Source organism: Urocampus carinirostris, chromosome 16, assembly GCF_059441175.1.
Source record: "Urocampus carinirostris isolate Australia breed hairy pipefish chromosome 16, RoL_Ucar_1.0, whole genome shotgun sequence".
Taxonomy (NCBI): Eukaryota; Metazoa; Chordata; class Actinopteri; order Syngnathiformes; family Syngnathidae; genus Urocampus; species Urocampus carinirostris.
This window is the reverse complement of record NC_142364.1, coordinates 22,033,940-22,054,544: the sequence shown is the minus strand read 5'-3', so window position 1 is coordinate 22,054,544 and position 20,605 is coordinate 22,033,940. Positions and strand designations below refer to the sequence as shown.

Genomic DNA, 20,605 nt, shown 5'->3' with positions numbered 1-20,605 from the left:
TTAAAACCCAGGAATAATGACAATAAAGCTCAGTGAAGTTGTTATTACCATATTATTATTATGATATTGGGTTGTACTCATAAGTAGGATTAAAATTATCACTTTTGCAAAAAAGAGCAAAAAGGATTATTTATCAAAATTCACTTTTTATACAATGAAAACTGCGCAAATTTCCTGACATTCAGAACATATTTGGTAATCGGGAGGGTGGGTTAGTTAAGGGGCTGACATGACTTCAAAATCTTGAATGTGGGAAAAACATTGAAAAGTTTCTGTATTTCTACAACCGGTGCAACATTATGGAACTGGATCTATATGAGGGCCTGAATCAAGGGTAAAATATCCATCAGTTCAAGTAAATGTATAAAAATGTGTTGTTTAGTCGGTACAAAGGAGAATGACCATAAATAATTCCCGGTGAAATGTATTCATTGATTGATAAGGCACAGTTATGAAAGGCAGAGAGGTCTAGATGTACATAAGTAGGTAGCATGGCAGTGTGTATGATATATTTCAGTGACATTTTCTGACTAACCATGACAAATAACAAGGGACATTTGAGTTTGGCAAAAACAATAAACTATTGATCCCCGGAGGCCGCCAGCCAAAAGTCACCTGGGTCGTGTAAACATTTAACGTGTCAAATGTCGCTCTCAGGTTTCGGCCTCCTCCATCTGCTGGATACACTTGTTGGAATATTCATAAATAGTTAAATGGTCTGAGACAATTTCTGACATTCTTTTAATGAAGTTATAGTCACCTAGACTTTATTCCTTATATGAATAATTTAGTAATTCACGATAAATGTAGTTACATTTGTGCATAAATATCAAGACAAATTATACACATTGTACAATTGATCAACAGGTCAGTATCAACTTATAGTTCGGGCCACTTCATGAGGCTTGCGCTATTCCAAGTTCACATTGTTAAACCTTGATTCTGGTCAAGTCAAGTCATATTTATTTGTAGAGTCCTTAATCACAAAATGTCTCACACGGACCACAATTACACCATCCTCTGATCTGAAACCAACATGTGGGCAAGGAAAAACTCAAAAACCTCAGCACGAGGAAAACAAGAACCCTTACGAAGCGACCACACAAGAGGTAATCCACATTCCAGGATTACCAGGCTTCAAAAGATGTCGCTTTAGGTATAAATACATACAATGTAGTCAACGTAAAAAATAAACATAGGGGATAAGTAAAATTGTTGATGAAGTCCAAGACAACAATGACACAGCTTGCCATCTCAGCCAGTTGTTCAATGCAGATGATGACATGCTTCAGGTGTTCGTCCACTGACTCATCCAGGTTCATCCTTCTCCTTCACTCCACCACCAGTGAGGTAGCCAGAGAGGACATGAACAGAAAGGTTTGAGATCGGCATCACACATAAGCCATGGAATAGGAGGTTGTCTCAAGTCTAGATTTAAACACTTCCACTAAGGTTGCAGTTTTTCTCTCAGGGGCAGAGCAGTTCACGGCACCTGGGCATGAATGGAAAACCCTCTCAAGCCTACAGATTACTTCTTGGCTCCTGGAGTCACAAGTAGACCAGTATTTTGAGAGTGGAAGCTCCAAGCAGGAATATGAGGGGGAATCATCCATCCATCCATCCATCCATCCATTGTCTTCCGCTTATCCGAGGTCGGGTCGCGAGGGCAGCAGCGTCAAAAGGGAAGCCCAGATGTCCCTATCCCCAGCCACCTCCTCCAGCTCATCCGACGGGACCCCGAGGCGTTCCCAAGCCAGCCGAGAGACATAGTCTCTCCAACGTGTCCTGGGCCGCCCCCGGGGCATCCTGCCGGTGGGACATGCCCGGAACACCTCCCGAGGGAGGCGTCCAGGAGGCATCCTTATTAGATGCCCGAGCCACCTCAACTGGCTCCTCTCAACGCGGAGGAGCAGTGGCTCTACACCGAGTCCCTCCCGGATGACTGAGCTTCTCACCTTATCTCTAAGGGAGAACCCAGCCACCCTGCGGAGGAAACTCATTTCGGCCACTTGTATCCGGGATTGAGTTCTTTCGGTCATGACCCAAAGTTCATGACCATAGGTGAGGGTAGGAATCAATTTAGAGAAATTCATGCAAACTTCTATATGTTAGTAACAGAACCCTAACGTCACATCTTAAACAGACAGGAAGCCAGTGCCAGTTAGCTAAAATTGGAGTGATATAATCTATAAACTTTTTTGTCATAGTAAAAACTCTTGCTGTCACACTTTGAACCAAACTTGCAAACTTGCTAGATATAGGGATATGGCGACCAGAGAGCATTACATCCCCGTAATCAAGCCCAGAAGTAATAAAGGCATGAATTATAATCTCAGCATCTGATTTCAACATCATCGGACAAATCTTCACAATATTGAAAAGGTGAAAGAAAGTTATTCTGGGAATATTTTTTTAATGTAACTTTAACGACAGATAAGGATCAAATATGGCACCAAGGTTTTTTACCTAGTCACTATGAGTGATATTACTTTGGTCAAGGTTTGGACCAGTGTAAGAGAACAAGTCACAAGAATAAGCTGGACCAAAACTCGACATCTTGTTTTGTTCTGGGTTAAGGCGCAATTAATCAAATGACATCCATCATTGTATCTCAGTAACGCAGGCCTCCAAATTTCCACAACTTAACGGTGTCGTCTGAAGCTCCCCCAACCTTAAACTGTTTCTTCCTAACACATAAAACACCTTTAATCCTTTTATCAGTGCGTTCTCAGCAATGATGTCACAGGGTTGACTCACCTCCATGACCCCTCGTTTGCCCCGTCACCCGTGACATCATACTTGCCGCAACAATGGCATGTGCAGGTATTTTCTTTGGTGCATCATCAAGGGGAGTTTGATAGATGGATGGATGGATGGATGGATGGATGGATGGATGGATGGATGGATGGATGGATGGATGGATGGATGGATGGGGTTTGGGGTTTTTTAGGGTTATTGTTCTATCTTCAGTATTCATTATCCATTATCCGTTATCGGTCAGTTCATAATACGCTACAAAGCCAAGGAGCCGAGACTCTTACTCTCAGCCAAAAGGCCAAGCTAAGGTCCTAGCACTAAAGCCTTGCTGCGATCATTGCGAATGCACCGTTCCCGGAGGTACTGCAATACCGGGCCGATGCGTGGAGTGGACAGAGCAAGCTCTTTTTCCATCTCCAGATTGAACCACGGATTTTTTTGGTTTGAACAAATTTATTGACACTAAAACAGAAAACAATCATGACAATCTCAACAGCAATTAAGCACATTCACAATATTATATTCCAATATTACGTTTTTAACAGTAAACACAAAGTGAGGTTTGAACAAACCTTCTCGAAAATCAAACATATTCACAATTTCATTATATAACATCTTTGTTAGGATGTGAGAAGGAAGAAACTGATGAACAGGTTGATGTTAACAAGTAAGCGTCTCAAAATAATCCAGGTTTAAATGACCAGCAGCACTCCTTAACTCACGGACGGATTACCCATCATTTATGTTTTCCCCTCCTATACTCAAAAATGTTATTAAATGCTGATTTTTTTTTTTTAATCGCTTAATTTAAAGTATAATTTTGTAAAAAAAAAATAATAATAATAAGTAAAAATGTTTTGAATTGAGAAAAAAATCACTTAAAAAAGGCAACATGTAAGTTTGCTCATCTTGAAAAAAATTCTCCACAAACAAAAAACATCAATTGAGTGAAAGATCCAAATGTCTCTTTTTAATACGGCAACATCTAATGGTTAAATGATACAAACTGTACCTTTAAGAAATATTTTCTACCAAGATAAGAAATAAGCAAATAAATAATCATACAAAATGTGCAGGAGGAGACAAACATTGTCTTTAAGTATAGAGTCATAAATTAAATATAATAAAAAATAAAACAATAAAAAAGACAATGGAGTAAGATTTTTTTTTTTTTTTTAAAGGATTTAATTTAGTAATAGAAATTTAGTAAAACATCATAAAAGTGTAAATTAAAAGAAAGGTCTTAATCATGCAACATTTTGTGACCATGGGGTAAGATTATCCTATGTTTTGCAATGACAGTACACTTCTGGTATGAATTTCAGTAAACATATTGTTAAATTATTCAAAAAAATGTGTTTGTAATTTGTAATTTTGTCTAAGGGTTAGTTAAAACGGACAAAAAAAATTAATGAATAAGCCAATATTGGGCAAAACTATCCATCCATCCATCCATTATCTGCACCACTTATCCTCAGTAAGGTTGCGGGGGTGGTGGAGCCCAGCCCAGCTGTCTTCAGGCAGTGGGCAGGGGACACCCTGAACTTGTTGCCAGCCAGTGTCAGGGCACACAGAGACAGACAACTCACTTGCTTGCTCATTTACATGTAGGGACAATTTGGACTGGCCAATTAACCTGACATGCATATTTTTGGAATGTGCGAGGAAACCGGAGTGCCCGGACGAAACCCACGCAATCACGGGGAGAACATCCAAACTCCACACAGGAGGTTCGATCTCATGACCTCAGAACTGTGCCACACATGCGCTAACCACTCCGCTCCATGCTGCCTTGAGCAAAACTATTGTTTAATTAATGTAATGTGAATGTAACGAGATATTATTTTGGTAAAAATATTGTTTATTTACAAAAACAAGATAAGCAACATTTTCTGACAATGGGGAAAGAATGTAATTTTTCTTTGCAATCTGAGTAAAATTTTGTTTTAAATTTAAGTAAAAATGTCCTAAAGCTAGGGGAAAAAACTAGATAATGAAATTTTCTGACAATTGAGTGAACCTTTAATGTATTAAATTAACATCAGCATAAAGAGATATAAATTGAAGCCAAAATATTGAATATGTACAAAAACAATACAAGAAAGATTTTCTGTCGGTAGGGTCAGAATATTTATTACTTTTTTTGCAAATGTAAGTGTAATGTTGGTATAAATTTAAGTAAAAATATGAAAAAAATAGGTGACACTTCCTGCGATGGGTTTAAAATTATTATTTTTTGTAACAGGAGAATAATTTAACTATGAAATGTGGTAAAAACGTAAAGTAGTTGCAAAGAAAGCGACATTTTACATGTTCTGACATTTTTTTATAATGCGAGATAAACATCGTGAGCTTACGTCCATGGCACTGAATTAGTTAATGTCCTCAGTTTATTTATTAATAATTGACACGAAGCGAAGGCACGTTTGGATTTAAAAAGCCATGCAACACAAACATCTCGTGGGCTCTTATTGTTTTATTACTGTGAGGCAATTTGCGGCATAAATCACACCGCGCTAAAACATTCCATCAGAAGTCGGTCGAGGGGTTAGCCGCGTAAATCAGCATAAGTGATCGGATAGATTTCAATTTTTTTTAGCTTGTGCCTTTTGATGTACGCAAGCGTCGAAACATATGCAATAACTCAGGTTGGAGGGACAAGGCGAGCCGTTCGGGTGTCCGGCCGGAGCGGCGGGTCAAGCAATCGACAAGGTGATTGACCCTGCATTTGAACCCCGATGACCGCTCGGGCCAATTTGGCTAATGGTGGCTAGCCGCATTAGCGTCCACAACATGCGGACTTATTCTGTCGCGAGGTTCCTAACCTCTGGTTTAACGACTTCTATTGGAAAATTGTTTCCTATGGCGCTTTAAGATAACAGTGCCTAGAAAAATCATCAGCCCCCCAAGAACTGTTTGTCATATTTCCACATTTCAGGCTTCAAACTTAAAGAGACAAAATTGAAAATATTTTCTAAGAATCAACAACATGTGAGACACAATCGAGGAATGGAAACAAATGATTTCAACATTCTATATTTACAACAAAAAACTGAAAAGTATGTGTTGCAAAAATATTGTCTCTGCCAACTGACTCCAGAAGTTTTCTGATAACTTCTGAATGATCCAATGTCGATCTAAATGATCAATTTTGCAACATTTTTTCATATAAGATAAAAACGGAGAACCTGCGAACTGCGAACCTACCAAGACCTGGCCATCCCTCGAAATATCCGGCCCAAATAAGGGGAAAACTAATCAGGGAAAAAAAACAAAAAAGCCTGTGATCACATTGGATCCCCTGCAGGCAACAGCTGAAGTGGGACATCCTGTGCATAAGACAACTATTAGTGGTACTCTGCATAAATCTGCCTTTTATGGACGTGTGGCAAGTAGAAAGCCCCTTCTGAAAGAATACCATGAAAAGGCCTGTTTGGTGTTTGCAAGAAGCCACATAGGAGACACAAACAAAACGTGGAACAAGTGCTTTGGTCAGGTGAGACCAAATTTGAACTCTTAGGGCTGAAGGCAGTGTTTCATTTAGCGTAAGACTAATACTGCACACCACCCTTAAACCTCCCAATTGTCAAACATGGTCGTGGCAGCATCATAACTGGGAAGATCATTAGAGTTGGTGGAAAGATGGATGGAGCCAAATACAGGACAATTCTGAGAAAAAAAACAAGTAGGGTCTGCAAGAGACATGAGAATGGGGTGCAAGTTTACCTACCCACAGTACAAACACCCTAAACATAAAGAGAAATCTACAATGGAATGGTTTTTAAACTAAAAAATTAAAGGTGTTAGAATTACATATCCAAAGTTCAGATCTCAATCCTACAGAGCATTTGTGGAAGGATCATAAAAATGCAGTGCAGAAACGATCACCATAAAACCTTAAGGAATTTGGGCTGTTTTGTAAGAAAGAATGGTCGAATATTTCTTTTTCAAGATGTGCAAAACTTATAGGAGATAAACAAAAAAACTCGTGGCTGTGATTGCAGCAAAAAAGGTTGTACAAGGTATTCACTCAAAGGGAGCCTATTTTTTTGCATGTTCGGGATTATCTTTCACATGTTGTTGATTATTAGAAAACACTTTTTGAGTTTTTATCCATACATTTTAAGCCTAAAATATCACAATATGTCAAAAGGTTTTTGGGGGCTAATACATTTGCAAGGCACTGAATCTCTCTCGAAAGTACATGTGAATGTATAAAAAAAATAGAATATATAGGAAGAAAGCTGCTAAAACCAGAAAACAGATGTAGATGTCCTGTACTGTGCGAAATGTATATTTTCAGAATAAAACCATACCTCGAAAAAAAAAAAAAATTAAGGTGGGGTGTGTCGTCTGAGGTGTCCTTAAAAAGTTGAAAGTATTTTTTTTTCTCGATTAAGCATGTGTTAACATATTTCAACTATGTTCTAAGAGCCCTTATGCTTTATTTTCCACGTTGTGGGTTTATATTACTCAAAAGTTAATCGCTGGAGTTTTTTGCTTTGAAGGTCAGTCATCAGTCTCTCCCAAATCAAATAAGTGGTATCAGCCTTGTAAAAAGGATATTGGTCTATCAATAGATAATATGACAACATTATTGAGCCATCTAATGACTGATCCGAGCAGTACAAATATGCGAACTAGTAAAGCTCCTGGGAGCCCAACACAGAATTAAGAATTCACCCTAAAACTGAATAATATAAATGTTATATCCCAAAACTTCGACAGCAAAAAATACCTTAGCAAGGTGAGTTCTATATTAATAAATAGAACTCACCTCCCATGGAAGGGACAGTGGTAATATTTAGCAGCTGCTAAAGGTGCGAAAAATTGTATTTGTTAAGATAAAAACAATATTAGCATAATATTTATTTGAATAACAAGTAAAGACTATCAATATAGACATGTTTTTCTTAGATACTAGTAGAGCCCTTCATTTGACACCTGCTGACCGCTCCGGCTAACTAGGCTAATGGCTGCTAGTCACATTAGCGTCCACGACTTGTGGACTTATTCTGTTGCGATGTTTCTGAAATCGGAATTAGTAGAATTTGGCTTATTATTTACTGTGGCAGCTCAAGCATATCTTTTTAAAATGTAAAGGTTTAAAAATAGAATAAAAAAACTAAAAGCTGCTAAATACCAAAAACTGTTATCGATGTCCATGAACTGTGAAGAAAATAAGTACTGTATTTGAGCGCCCTGCTATTTTGCTATTTTTCCCCTCTTAGAAATTATGGAGAGGTCTGAAATTTTCATCATGTGTGCATGTCCACTGTGAGAGAGATAAACTAAAAAGAAAACTCCACAAATCACAATGGATGATTTTTAAAAATTTATTAGTGTGATACAGCTGAAAATAAGTGTTTGAACACCCTAAAAAATGAATGTTAATATTTGGTACAGTAGCCTTGGTTTGCTATGGCAGTGGTCAAAAATTTCCTGTAGTCTTTCCCCAGGTTTGCACACACTGCAGGGGGGATCTTGGCCCACTCCTCTGCACAGATCTTCTCTAGATCAGTCAAGTTTCTGCGCTGTCGCTGAGTAACATGGAGCTTTAGCTCCCTCCAAAGATTTTCGATTGGATTCAGGTCTGGAGACTGGCTGGGCCACGCTAGAACTTTGATACGCTTCTTACAGAGCCACTCCTTGGTTTTCTTGGCTGTGTGCTTCAGTAAAACCATACCTCTCAATTTGTATTTTAAATGTGCATTGTATCAGGTGTCCTTAGAAAGTTTAAATTTAAATATTTCTATGTTAAATATGTGTGAACAATGCCCAACTGAGTTCAAAGAGCCCTTATTGTCATGATTACTCATTGCCCTCACCTGTGCCCGCTCGTTTGGCTCCAGCTGCTGCTCGGTGCCTGAATTGATTCCCCTCCTATTTAAACTCAGTACCCAATCACTCCTTGTTAGTCCATCAGCGAACCTCCGCATACGCAAAGCAAGCACTTTGACTCTGGCACCTGTCTGTCACATCCTCATCCTGCTCGTCTTCCTGACTTTTCCCTTCCTTCGACAACGCTCTGATCTCCTGCTCCGGCAAGTGACCCGTTTTTGCCCACTGACTACGCTCTGATCTCCCGCTCCGGCTAGTGACCCGTTTTTGCCCACCGACCACGCTCCGATCTCTCGTCTCGGCAACTCTACTCGTTTCCGCATTCCAACCACGCTCCGATCCCATGAGCTCCTTGCTCCTCCTGCCCAGCGAGCACCTGATGACTGGCATTTGTTTCCCCGCACCTGACTTCCTCGATTATCCAATAAACTTTTGTGTGAAACGTTACGCGTTTGGGTCTGCCATCTGTTCTGGATCTGACACTTATGCTTTGTTATCCACCGCACCTATCTGCTTTTATCTTACTTTTTGCTGTTCAGGGCGGAACAAAGTTAGTTTAAGGAATGGGGGCTAGGGGAAGTGATGTCATGCCTGGCACCACAGGTTCTTTTTGAATGTCTGTTTGTCAGTGTAGCATGAGAATGGTGAAAGTAAATAATGACCTGAGACCAAACGCTGACCCAAACCCGAAGTAAGACGAAAAATAGAGTTTTTCAGCCCATACTTAGCACCAATGCACATACTAGCACGTGCATCATGAATGAGCTGATTGAGGCTGCAATTATGACACAAGGCGGGAGAGGGCGGCGGAGAGTACTAAAGTTCCAAAATCCGTACAGCTCCCCTTATCACTAAGTAGCATAATTATTTGGTATTTGACGGTTGACAGTGTTACCCTGAGACAAAATCGGCTTTAAATGCTTTTAAAAACCCGATGATAAATAACGCGTCGACAAAATGAAAATCACGTAAATCAAGTGAAGTAACATCAAACCACGGTAGCTCATCCCTTTTGCTTTGCAACACTAAACAGACTTTTTGATTAAAACTTTCGGTCATTAAAGGCTACCACATCTTATTAGTCGGAATCATTGATTTAATTTGTCCCACACCAACTGCTAGCTCTTAACTTCACTCAATTAATGAATTAATTGATTTAACATGTGGCTGTGCACATGGGAGAGGGATGGAGAGAGAGAAATAGAGAGAAGGTGGAGAGAAGATTCTCCTCCCCAAGTTTGTCTCAATCCAACGTATATATTATTATTATTTATTGTATTCTATTATTGAATAATTCCTTTCAAACTATCCTTACATTAGAAAAGATTTTTATCTGAGTTCGATTTTTTTGGGGGAAATCTTGTTTCTTCTATTTTCCTCAATTTAATCCAAATATAATCTTAACCAGTATGTATCCTTCCTAATTTTCTAAAGTAAACACGGGAATAAATAAATACTGTACATCAAGGGCGATTTTAGGTTCTGAGCTTCGGGGGTGCTGAGCATCAAGAGTGTCTGGCTGGTTGTTTTCATTTCTATCTATCTATCTATCTATCTATCTATCTATCTATCTATCTATCTATCTATCTATCTATCTATCTATCTATCTATCTATCTATCTATCTATCTCTCTATCTATCCATCTATCCATCTATCCATCTATCCATCTATCCATCTATCCATCTATCCATCTATCTATCTATCTATCTATCTATCTATCTATCTATCTATCTATCTATATATCCATCCATCCATCCATCGTACGTTCGATCTATCTATCAATCTATCTATCTATCCATCTATCTCTCTCTATCTATCTATCTATCTATCTATCTGTCTGTCTGTCTGTCTGTCTGTCTGTCTGTCTGTCTGTCTGTCTGTCTGTCTGTCTGTCTGTCTGTCTGTCTGTCTGTCTGTCTATTTATCTATTAACCCAAATACCCAAACACCCAAACAAGTTAAGCACCTCGGCACCCAAGTTGGTCATGCTTTTGTCCCTCCAGATGTTTTAATTTCACTCAAAACAATTTAAGATCATTCAACGCTTCTACAAGCATTATTTGAAGGGACAGTGTGTAATATTTAGTGCCTCCTAGTGGTACAAAACTGCCATTCAGTTAAAAAAAACAACAACATTGATTTAAATACTGGGAAAAAACACATAAACTATTAAACCAGTGTTACTTTTTATATCGAGAAATTGGTATTTATTTTTTTCAAAGTGGAATCCACATTTACGTCTTCGCCATACTGCGGCACTGTGGCAGCTGACAAGATAGTGTCATTTATTGGGCAAATACTGCACACTGTGGCTTTAAGCTAGGCTGATCATTGTTGGCTTCGATTCGGTACAGCTAAAATGAGGAAGAATATGTGTTGATGATAACAAAGTCATGACATTGAGTGATAATATAGTTGTTTAACATAACCACTGTATAACATACTCTCACCGTAATAAAGTACCTCAATAAGGAGGTGGGCACCTTGCATGGCTGTCGCTGCTATTGATGTGTTAGTGTGAGTGTGTGTGTGAATGGGTAAGTGTAAAGCACATTGTAAAGCAATTTAGGAGGTCGGCAGTGACTTGAAAAGTGCAATATAAATGCAGAACATTGACATCGGAGCCTGCCCAGACTCCGCCGCTATGCCGCAAGTGAAACAAGGCGAGAGTGGGGCTAGGAATCAAATGGACAGAATTTTAAGGCATTGGAGTATTTCCAATGCTGTGTTATTCACATTTTTGTTTGATTTATTTTTTTTCTTTTTTATCTAGCGTTTTTTTTTTTGACATATGTAAGCCTAAGATTTTTTTTGAGAATTGTATAGGTCTCCAGGACCGGCCCCTTGGCCATATTTTTGAACCCAAAAACCCTATTTTGGAGGCCCTGACTCCAAATAGTTGTGCACTCCTTGGTTTGGGGGATAAATTGACTGAATTGACTCGTGCTGCTATTAAAAGTGCATCCCGCACACACTTGTGGTCTAACGCCGCCCTCTTTTGGGTACAAAATGCAAACTTCCCCATCCCTTCTCTGTTTTTTCCGTGAATTTGGCTGCTATTCAAATTGACCTAGCAATGAATTTCATTACTAAATCCAATCAGGATCCCAAAGCAAACGACTTCATATATTCAGTGCAAGCTGGACAGCTTTATGTGCATCTGATTAAATATCACGGTAATGTTTGTTTTTCTAATTTCGCACAAACCCGTAAATCCTCAATGGAAAAATTATACTCTTTATATATTTAATAAGATTATCATTCATGGGAGTGTTTTGCACTTGTAGCCATCTGGCTTGTTGGAGTATATTTGACATATTCTGTTATTTGCTTTTTTTTTTGTTTTTTTCACGTTTTAAAATAAAATTAAAATAAAAAATACTGCTGCTGATTTCACCTTTATTATCCCTCCATATAAAAGCAAGGTTCTGTTCAGTTCGTGTATTTATTTCAAATGTAATTTCATTAAATTATATACTGTACAGATTGTATCAGCCTGCTTAGGCAATATGATTATATCTTGACCGAGAACACTCATTGAATTAAATTATTATCATTGATAATGATAAGGGGGGTTGCTAACTCGATATTTTTTCGTTTGTAAGCAATTTTGAAATCTATAGAAAAAAATAATATTTGTACCCTCGGAGCCGTTAAAGCGTGGAAAGGCTCTTTAAATGTGCCATGCCGTCAACTGCTTGCTTTTACGTCATTTTGCGACATAGCACTAATTTTCGGCCGTTTCGTTTTCTCCAGCAGGAACCTCAGCATAATTCATACAAAAAAAAAATACAAATGAAAACAAAAAGCTGCGCATTAAAAATGACATTCAGGTGACACGGACCCATTTTCTTCCAGGCTTCGCCTCACGTAAGTAATATCCAATAAGATAGGATAAAAATCGCTAAACACGATAGTAGGCTCCAAGTTCATAACAGTTTATGTTCCGTTTGAGGACCAATGCTAGCATTGTGCTAAGCACAGTGCTGTCTTTTGAACATACATGGGAAAGAGGCGTAGTTTCATCAAGATGATCCCAGCAGTAAAATCGTAGTAAATACGTGAAGCAAAAATAGAACATATCATGCAACAAGCATTTTGTTTTCTAAGGTAAGAAGTCAGGCAAAGTAAATGGTCTGCGTTTATATAGCAATTTAAGTCAATGAAGACCTACCAAAGCGCTTTACAATATGCTTCACACTTACCCATTCACACACTCACACACCAATAGGGAGTCAGCCATGCAAGGCGCCTACCTGCTTATTTGGGACATTAGGGATTCAGTGTCTTGCCCAAGGATATGTAGGGCTGCAGGATTTTTGAAATAATAATAGTCATTTTTTTATTTGTATAGCCCTTAATCACAAATAGTCTCAAAGGGCTTCACAAGTTATTACATATAAGAAGTTTAGGTTATTCGTATGCTATAGAGTTTAAGTGCGTTTTAAGCTTTGACTTAAACATGTCCACTGAGACAGCAGATCGGATCTCAGGGGGAAGAGCATTCCACAACACCGGTGCCCGGATGGAGAACGCTCTCGAACCAGCGGAACACTTCTTGGCTCTTGGGATCACCAGGAGACCGGCGCTCTCGGAACGAAGGCTTCGGGCCGGGACATAAGGGGAAATCAGATCTGAAAGATATGAGGGGGAAAGTCCATGTATGATTTTGTATAATAATAGGAGAACCTTAAAATCACATCTTAGGCTAACAGGGAGCCAATGAAGGTTAGCCAAAATTGGGGTGATGTGATCATACTTTTTTGTCCTAGTTAAAAGCCTCGCTGCAGCATTTTGTACCAGCTGAAGACTCTTGAGTCTGGTCATTGGAAGACCGGAAAGTAGTGCATTACAGTAATCGAGACGGGAGGTAACAAACGCTTGAATTATGATTTCTGCATCCGACTGAGAAAGTATAGGACGAATTTTAGCAATGTTACGGAGATGGAAGAAAGCGGTTCTAGTCATTTTCTTCACATGTGTTTGAAAGGACAGATCGGGGTCAAATATGACACCTAAATTTTTAAGTGAGTCGCTCTGTGTGATGTGGCAATTGTCGATGTTCACAGCGGTTTTAGAGAATAAGTCACGGGACTTAGATGGACCAATAACTTACATTTCAGTCTTTTCAGAATTAAGACGCAGGAAATTGAGTGACATCCACTCTTTTATCTCAGTGAGGCAGGCCTCCAAATTTCCACAGTTTAGTGTGGCAGATTCCTCCATCGGGAGATAGAGTTGAGTGTCATCTGCGTAGCAATGGAAACTGATATTATACTTGCGAATAATATCACCTAGTGGAAGCATGTAAATGCTGAAGAGAAGGGGGCCAAGCACTGAACCCTGCGGAACACTACAGGTAACACTAAAGGGCTCAGATGTCAATTCGCCATATTTAACGCAGTGTGTCCTATCTGAGAGGTAGGATCTGAACCATAAGAGGACGTTTCCTGAGAGATCAATCCATTTTTCCAACAGTTCTAGCAAGATATTATGGTCCACTGTGTCAAATGCAGCACTAAGGTCCAGCAGCAGCAAAAGTGATGATGCGCCAGAGTCCATTGCCCGTAGGAGATCATTGGTTACCTTAATCAGAGCTGTCTCAGTAGAGTGGTTAGCCCTGAATCCTGATTGCATTGATTCAAAGAGATTGTTCTAGCGTCTCCAAGTCTCTTTAAGTCTCCAATAGTAATTGTTTCAGGCCAATATTGAAAATTCGATGCCATTTTCGAATTTAAAAGCGAGGTCAAGTTTATGTTCCGTGGCTTTGTGTGTACGGCTCAGGAGGTAGAGCGCTTGTTTTGGGATCAAGAGATCGCAGTTTGAATCCCGGCTCCTCCATGTTAAAGTGTCCTTGGGTACGACACTGAACCCCTAATACCCCCAATGAGCAGGTTAGCGCCTTACATGGCTGCACGTTTTGTGAAGCACACTGTAAAGCGCTTTGGGAAGTCTTGACTTGAAAAGCGCTATATAAATGCAGATCGTTTCATTTCATTGAATGCATGACTTACCAGTACATACACACTTCCATGTGTTGTGTCGAAAATTAGTGGAGAATGAAATAAAAAATACTAACGCCACCATGTCATAAACATGTTTTGATGATGAATACCTGGAATACGACAGTATTACAACTTTATCTTTTAAATATTTTGAAGAATATCAACTCATGGGGTTCTTTTTATCCCACTTTTGCATGCAAGGGTTAATACTAGTGACAGGGCAACCAGACTGTTCCGAAGCAAATACATGTCTGTATGATGTCTCTAGTCACTGGTCCTTTTGGAGTCTCCAAACAGACACTTTGGGGAATGTCTAGATATACCCTTGGAAAAATTTGTTATACACTCATGATTGGTTTTTCAATTGTGATCATCTTTGACTTGTGACAAGAATAGGCTGCATTCTATTGTCCCAGCTGTTTTCCAGCTATGATGCCTAAGCTACACTTATCTTCAGGCATGTGATTGCAGAAGAAAAAAATCAGGGCGAGAATAAAAACCTTCTATTTCTGTGTTCCAACTTAGATTACTCAATGTTGAGGACAAAACTTCAGAGTGTCACCTTATAAAAGAGACTAAAACTGTCCAGACTCTCCAAACAATAAACAACAATACCATCCGATTTAATTCGGTTACTTCTTGAATTGGGATTTCAGGAAAATCTTACCGGATTGTTAATTGGGTTAAATTTAAGTAAACAACGCCCGCTTCTGAGGGTTGCTGTCTATAAATCCTGAAAAAAACGCATTGTCTTGCGATTACACAATCCCACGTCTCATTGCAATATCAATTATATTTCATAATCGTGCAGCCCTGCTGTAAAGCTTTTGTAACAGGTAGACTCAGAGTTAACTTTATTCATTATATGGTTGCTCTGTAAAGTGGTCAAATTGTCGATGTGGTGTTATGATTCTGAATTAAACGGTTCATCAGATCTTTATTTTGATAATACTGTTTTTGAAACTGGCAGTGGATCTTCACCCAGTAATGCCTAACGTAGTTCTTGTCAGGGTTGTAAAAAAACAGGCACATTTCTAGATTGAAAACCAATGTTTGCATTTGTGGCCAAGTGATTTACCTCTATCTCTAAAATCATGTGCTACTTCTCTAAATGTTTTTGATCAGCAGATTAACAGACAACTAAACGATTATCAAATTAGTCGTCAACTATTTGTATCATGGATTAATAATTTAAATTATTTGGGGATTGCAAATTCTACAAATTTCTACTTGTTGACATTTAATATTGATTCTAATGTCAAACACTTTTTATCATTTTGTTGAATTACCATTTTGCTGATGTTGGAACACAACCTCCAGTGGCTTTGATGAATTTCATATCATGTGAGTATTAATTTTTACAAAAATATTGACATTTTTAAGTCTCCAACTGCCAAGCATGCAATTATTAGGGGTTTATTAAAAGTGATAATTTTGGAGGTGGATGGTTTAGCTTCACTCTGCTAATTTATTTATTTCACTGTTCAATATCTTTGCCCATTTTCTTGGCTAAAACTGATACTGAATTGGTTTTTCTACAATGTAAATGTTCAGTGATTATTGGTTTTAAAATACACAGAATACATTCATCAGATTAATCCAAGGAAAGGGCGCAGTTTTGGCAAGGTTTATGGGGACACGTCCCCAATCATTATCGAGCAATCTTTGTTTGGTCCCCACCAATATTATGTACCGTAAATTCCGGACTATAAGGCGCACCTGATCATAAGCCGCACCCTCCGCATTTTGGGAGGAAAACCGACTTAGTACATACACAAGCTGCACCCTCCGCATTTCGGGAGGAAAACCGACTTAGTACATACACAAGCCGCACCGGTATGTTGGCCGCATGCTCCCACATTAATTAATGGATGTTCTTTGAACAAACTATTGGTTTGGGTTTCTACTATTGGGGATTTTGTATAAGTTTATTGATATATATTCATTATCAATCATCCACCATCCAAAATTAGTCAACTCATGATACATTCCAAAGCTAAAAGGTTGAGACACTTGCTCTCAGTCAAGGAACTGAGCCAAGGTCCTAGCCAAAGGGCCAAAAAAATATCAGTGCTATTGCATTGTTTCCGGTGGCACTGCAGTACCGGGCCTATACGTGGAGTGAACAGAGCAAGCTAGAGTAATCCAAGGAAAAAAAGTGTATATTTCCAAAAGTAAGGGTGGGAAAAATATATATCCACTATTGTCTCCTGCGTTCACAAACACTCACCTTTACCCGCCCCCAGTTCCCATCACCCCGCGTTAGGTCCACCCCTTCTTTCTTATTTGCTTGTGAAAATCAGCATAAGTTTCTCAAATAAATACAAATAAATACATTACAAAAATATACAGTCGCAAATACATATTATACATGGTTACACATATTTACAAAGAAAGACGGTACACCGAGAGAGTTTTCAAAGCTTTAATAATAATAATAGTATAATTTTCATCCCAAACCGTGCCTTTGAAAGGTACCAACACGCTACTATGAACACGCACGCAACGTATCAAACGTACTTGTTAAAGAAGAATACAGCAATTGATAAATTCACGGTTTACCGTCCTCATCTTCCTCTCTATAACTCGGCCTTTTGGCTAAGATCATTTTTGCAATTGGGAGATGGAATAAGAGCTTGCTCTGTCCGCTCCACGCATCGGCCCGGTATTGCAGTACCTCCGGGAACGGTGCATTCGCACTGATCGCTGCTTGGCCCTGTGGCTAGGACCTTGACTCAGCCTCTTGGCTGGGAGCAAATGTCTCGGCCTCTTGGCTTTGTAGCGTATTATGATTTGACCGATAACTGATAATGGATAATTGATAAAGAATATAGAACAATAAACCTTACAAAATTCACTCATTGCAATGGGAATACTGGCATTTAGTGGCACTTAAATGTCAATTTTCGGCTATTATATTCGACAGATATTGTGGGAAGTGCAGTACAGAGACCCCTTGCTAATCCGCGCTTCAGTTATCGCCAGTGTTGGGAATAACGCCGTTGTAAATAACATTGTTAAGTAACTTTGTTATTTTTTCAGTAATGGGGAAATTTAACTAATTCTCTGTATTTTTGTTAAAGCACTCTTTTGACCCTTTCATTCTTAGGTGCTCAGACAGTTTACGCTCTCGCGGGCCACATAATGTGGCAGGTAGGGCTGCAGAATTTTGGTAGGAAAAACCTAGTATTGCAATTTCCAGGCAATTTTCAATGTTAAAAGAAAAGTGCATTTTATGTTCTAGTTTTGTTTTTTGTAAACCGTGGTTAGTACTTTTGCCTAACACGCAAAAGGTCCCCGGTTCAAGACCGCATGGAAACATTTGTTGGCCCTGACAGGGATGGGCGCCACTAAGCTGTACTTTCCCAGGACACAACACAGGAAATGGTGCCCCGATGAGCCTAGTTGTGAAGGGATACAAAAAAACAAACAAACGTGGAACTATAAATCTTTGAAAGAAACTTAGTTTTGCGACTACATCACAATATCGATTTTGGTTGATTATGCAGCCATAGTGGCAGGCCATTTTTGGCCCCCAGGCCATGAGTTTGACGCATGTGCCCTTAATTGTTGTTCAAATACATCAATTTTCGCAGTGACTTCAAATTGGGAACTTGTGTTTCAGTCAATAGATGACGCTCCCAACAAGACATTCAGCCAACCCATGACGCGATCGGCGACAGAAAAATCGTTGTGGTCCAAGCGCGGGCTGCTGTAGCCCCCCTCCATGCCGGTTATCCCCATCCCCCGGCGGGTGCGCAGCTTCCACGGCCCCCACACCACCTGCATGCACTCGGCGGGACGCTCTACCAACCTGGTGCGCAGCAAATACAACAACTTTGAACTTTACGTGCGCTCACGCTGCATCTACGGCTTCCTGCGTTTTCTCCTCTACTTTGGCTGCAGCCTGCTCACCTCCCTCCTGTGGGTGGTGCTGTCCGCGTTCTTCCTGGCACTGTACGTGGGCATGCGCGTCCTCCTCCGCCTGCAGTACAAGTTGTCCGTCATCCTCTTCCTGCTTGGCCACCAGCGCCTTGACTTCACTGTCGTCAACGACGTGATCATCTACGTCATGCAGATCACCATGTTCGTGATGGGCGGGCTTGGATGGTGCTTCATGGTTTTTGTGGACATGTAGGACAAATAAAGGCAATTGGAAATGTTTCTATCCAGCAGCTGGGATTTTTGGCACTATAAAATTAGCTGTTTTATCTGGTGTCGTTTCAATGTTAAATATTTCAGAGATTTTTATAACGATTCTTGTGTGGCTTTTTGAATTGTTTGGTGGACCGCTCATAATCTAGCCCACAAACCTTAAGTTGTCCCCACATTAACACACTGAATGTTAAAAAAAATGATTTTATGTGCATTAAATACTGTTATAAAAAGTTTGTCTATAGCATTTGATGATTGCTTCAAATGTCAAGGCGTACACGGATGATGTCACTGCACCAAGAACACCAGTGAGTGAAGGAGAAAAAGAAACTTGGTAATTGCAGCAAAACATCTAAAGGTGGCCCTATTTATGGGCTGCTTTTTTACATTTGGAACAGCACGGCGGCACGGTGGTTAGCGCGTGTGTGGCACAGTTCTGAGGTCATGAGATCGAACCTCCTGTGTGGAGTTTGCATGTTCTCCCCATGCTTGCAAGGGTTTCCTTCGGGCACTCTGATTTCCTCTTACATCCCAAAAACATCCATGTCAGGTTAATTGGCTGGTAAAAATTGTCCCTAGATCTCATCTGATTAGCTGCACCACTTATCCTCAGTAGGGTCGCGGGGTGCTGGAGCCCATCCCAGCAATCATCGGGCAGTGGGCAGGGGACACCCTGAACTGGTTGCCAGCCAATCGCAGGGCACACGGGGACAGACAACTCACTCGCTCAGTAACACCTAGGGACAATTTGGACCGGCCAATTCACCTGAAATGCATGTCTTTGGAATGTGGGAGGAAACCGGGGTGCCCGGAGGAAACCCACGCAAGCACGGGGAGAACATACAAACTCCGCACAGTAAGGCCGGGAGCTGGATTTGAACCCACGCAGGAGGTTCCCACGACCTCAGAACTGTGCCGCACACGCGCTAACCACTGCGCCGCCGTGCTGCCTTGTCCCTAGATGTGAATGCGAATTCTCTGTCCCTGTGTGCCCTGAGAACGTCTGGCAACCAGTTCAGGGTGTCCCCTGCCCACTGCCCGAGAATGGCTGGGATGGGCTCCCCCCGCGACCCTACTCAGGATAAGCGGTGCAGATAATGGATGGATGTATGTTTAAATTTGTGAATGGGGAAAAAAACATTGCCGGCAATGTACATTGTAGAGCAGGGGTCTGCAACCTTTTTCAAGCTAAAACCTAGTTTTTGTTTAAGAATTCGCTCAAAGAGCACCCAGTTTCGTATGCATTTCTAAAATAACAACTTATCATGATATTACTATGTTGTCACTATGTTATTAGGAGGTTAACTAATGGAAGTAGGGTTGAACCGACTCAATAACCATTAGAAAATCACAGTGACCCAGCACTGGTGAGCTATTTTCAGAAAAGATCCTCAGGCACCATAGCTGTCCTCAGGGGGCACCGTGGTTTTTGTGAAGCATCAGCATATTCAGTTGAACATATTTTAATCTTGGTCTGTTTTGACAACTGCTTCACATGCATGATGCTGCCTCACGTGCTAAGAAAGCCAAAGGCCATCTTTGACCGAATGAAAGTAAAAGCATGTGATTAACGCGTGTGTCATTTTGTGACGCCATAAGGGCATTTGACCTAAGTTGCAGTGCGTCAGAGTCATACCTTTGAGCCCTTAAAAATTGGTAGTCAAGTCATAATAATGTTTGTAGCCCTTAATTGCAAACGTCTTACAACATCCCCTGATCTGAAACCAAGGAAAAATCTCGGCATGAGGAACATCAACAAAACCTTGAGAAGGAGCCGCATATGAGGAAATGTATCTTTCTGGATGACCAGGGTGCAATGCAAAGGCATCAACAGACAATACACAGTC

The 20,605-nt window shown here is 40.1% G+C and overlaps 1 protein-coding gene and 2 pseudogenes across 1 annotated transcript; 2 read left to right on the top strand and 1 right to left on the bottom strand.

Moving 5' to 3' along the window:
• Positions 1–3,095: 3,095 nt before the first annotated feature.
• Positions 3,096–3,236, bottom strand: LOC148350724 (U2 spliceosomal RNA; annotated as a pseudogene).
• A 9,059-nt stretch (positions 3,237–12,295) lies between these two features.
• tmem250 (transmembrane protein 250) lies at positions 12,296–18,768 on the top strand. Its single transcript, XM_088356144.1, has 2 exons — positions 12,296–12,468; positions 18,229–18,768. Exon 2 carries the CDS (start codon positions 18,331–18,333, stop codon positions 18,739–18,741), a length of 411 nt encoding a protein of 136 aa, XP_088212270.1. The 5' UTR covers positions 12,296–12,468; positions 18,229–18,330; the 3' UTR covers positions 18,742–18,768.
• Positions 17,185–17,302, top strand: LOC148350723 (U2 spliceosomal RNA; annotated as a pseudogene).
• Positions 18,769–20,605: the final 1,837 nt, after the last annotated feature.

Coding starts and splice junctions, on each gene's coding strand:
- tmem250 (XM_088356144.1), top strand. CDS start 18,331: ATGCCGGTTATCCCCATCCCCCGGCGGGTGCGCAGCTTCCACGGCCCC.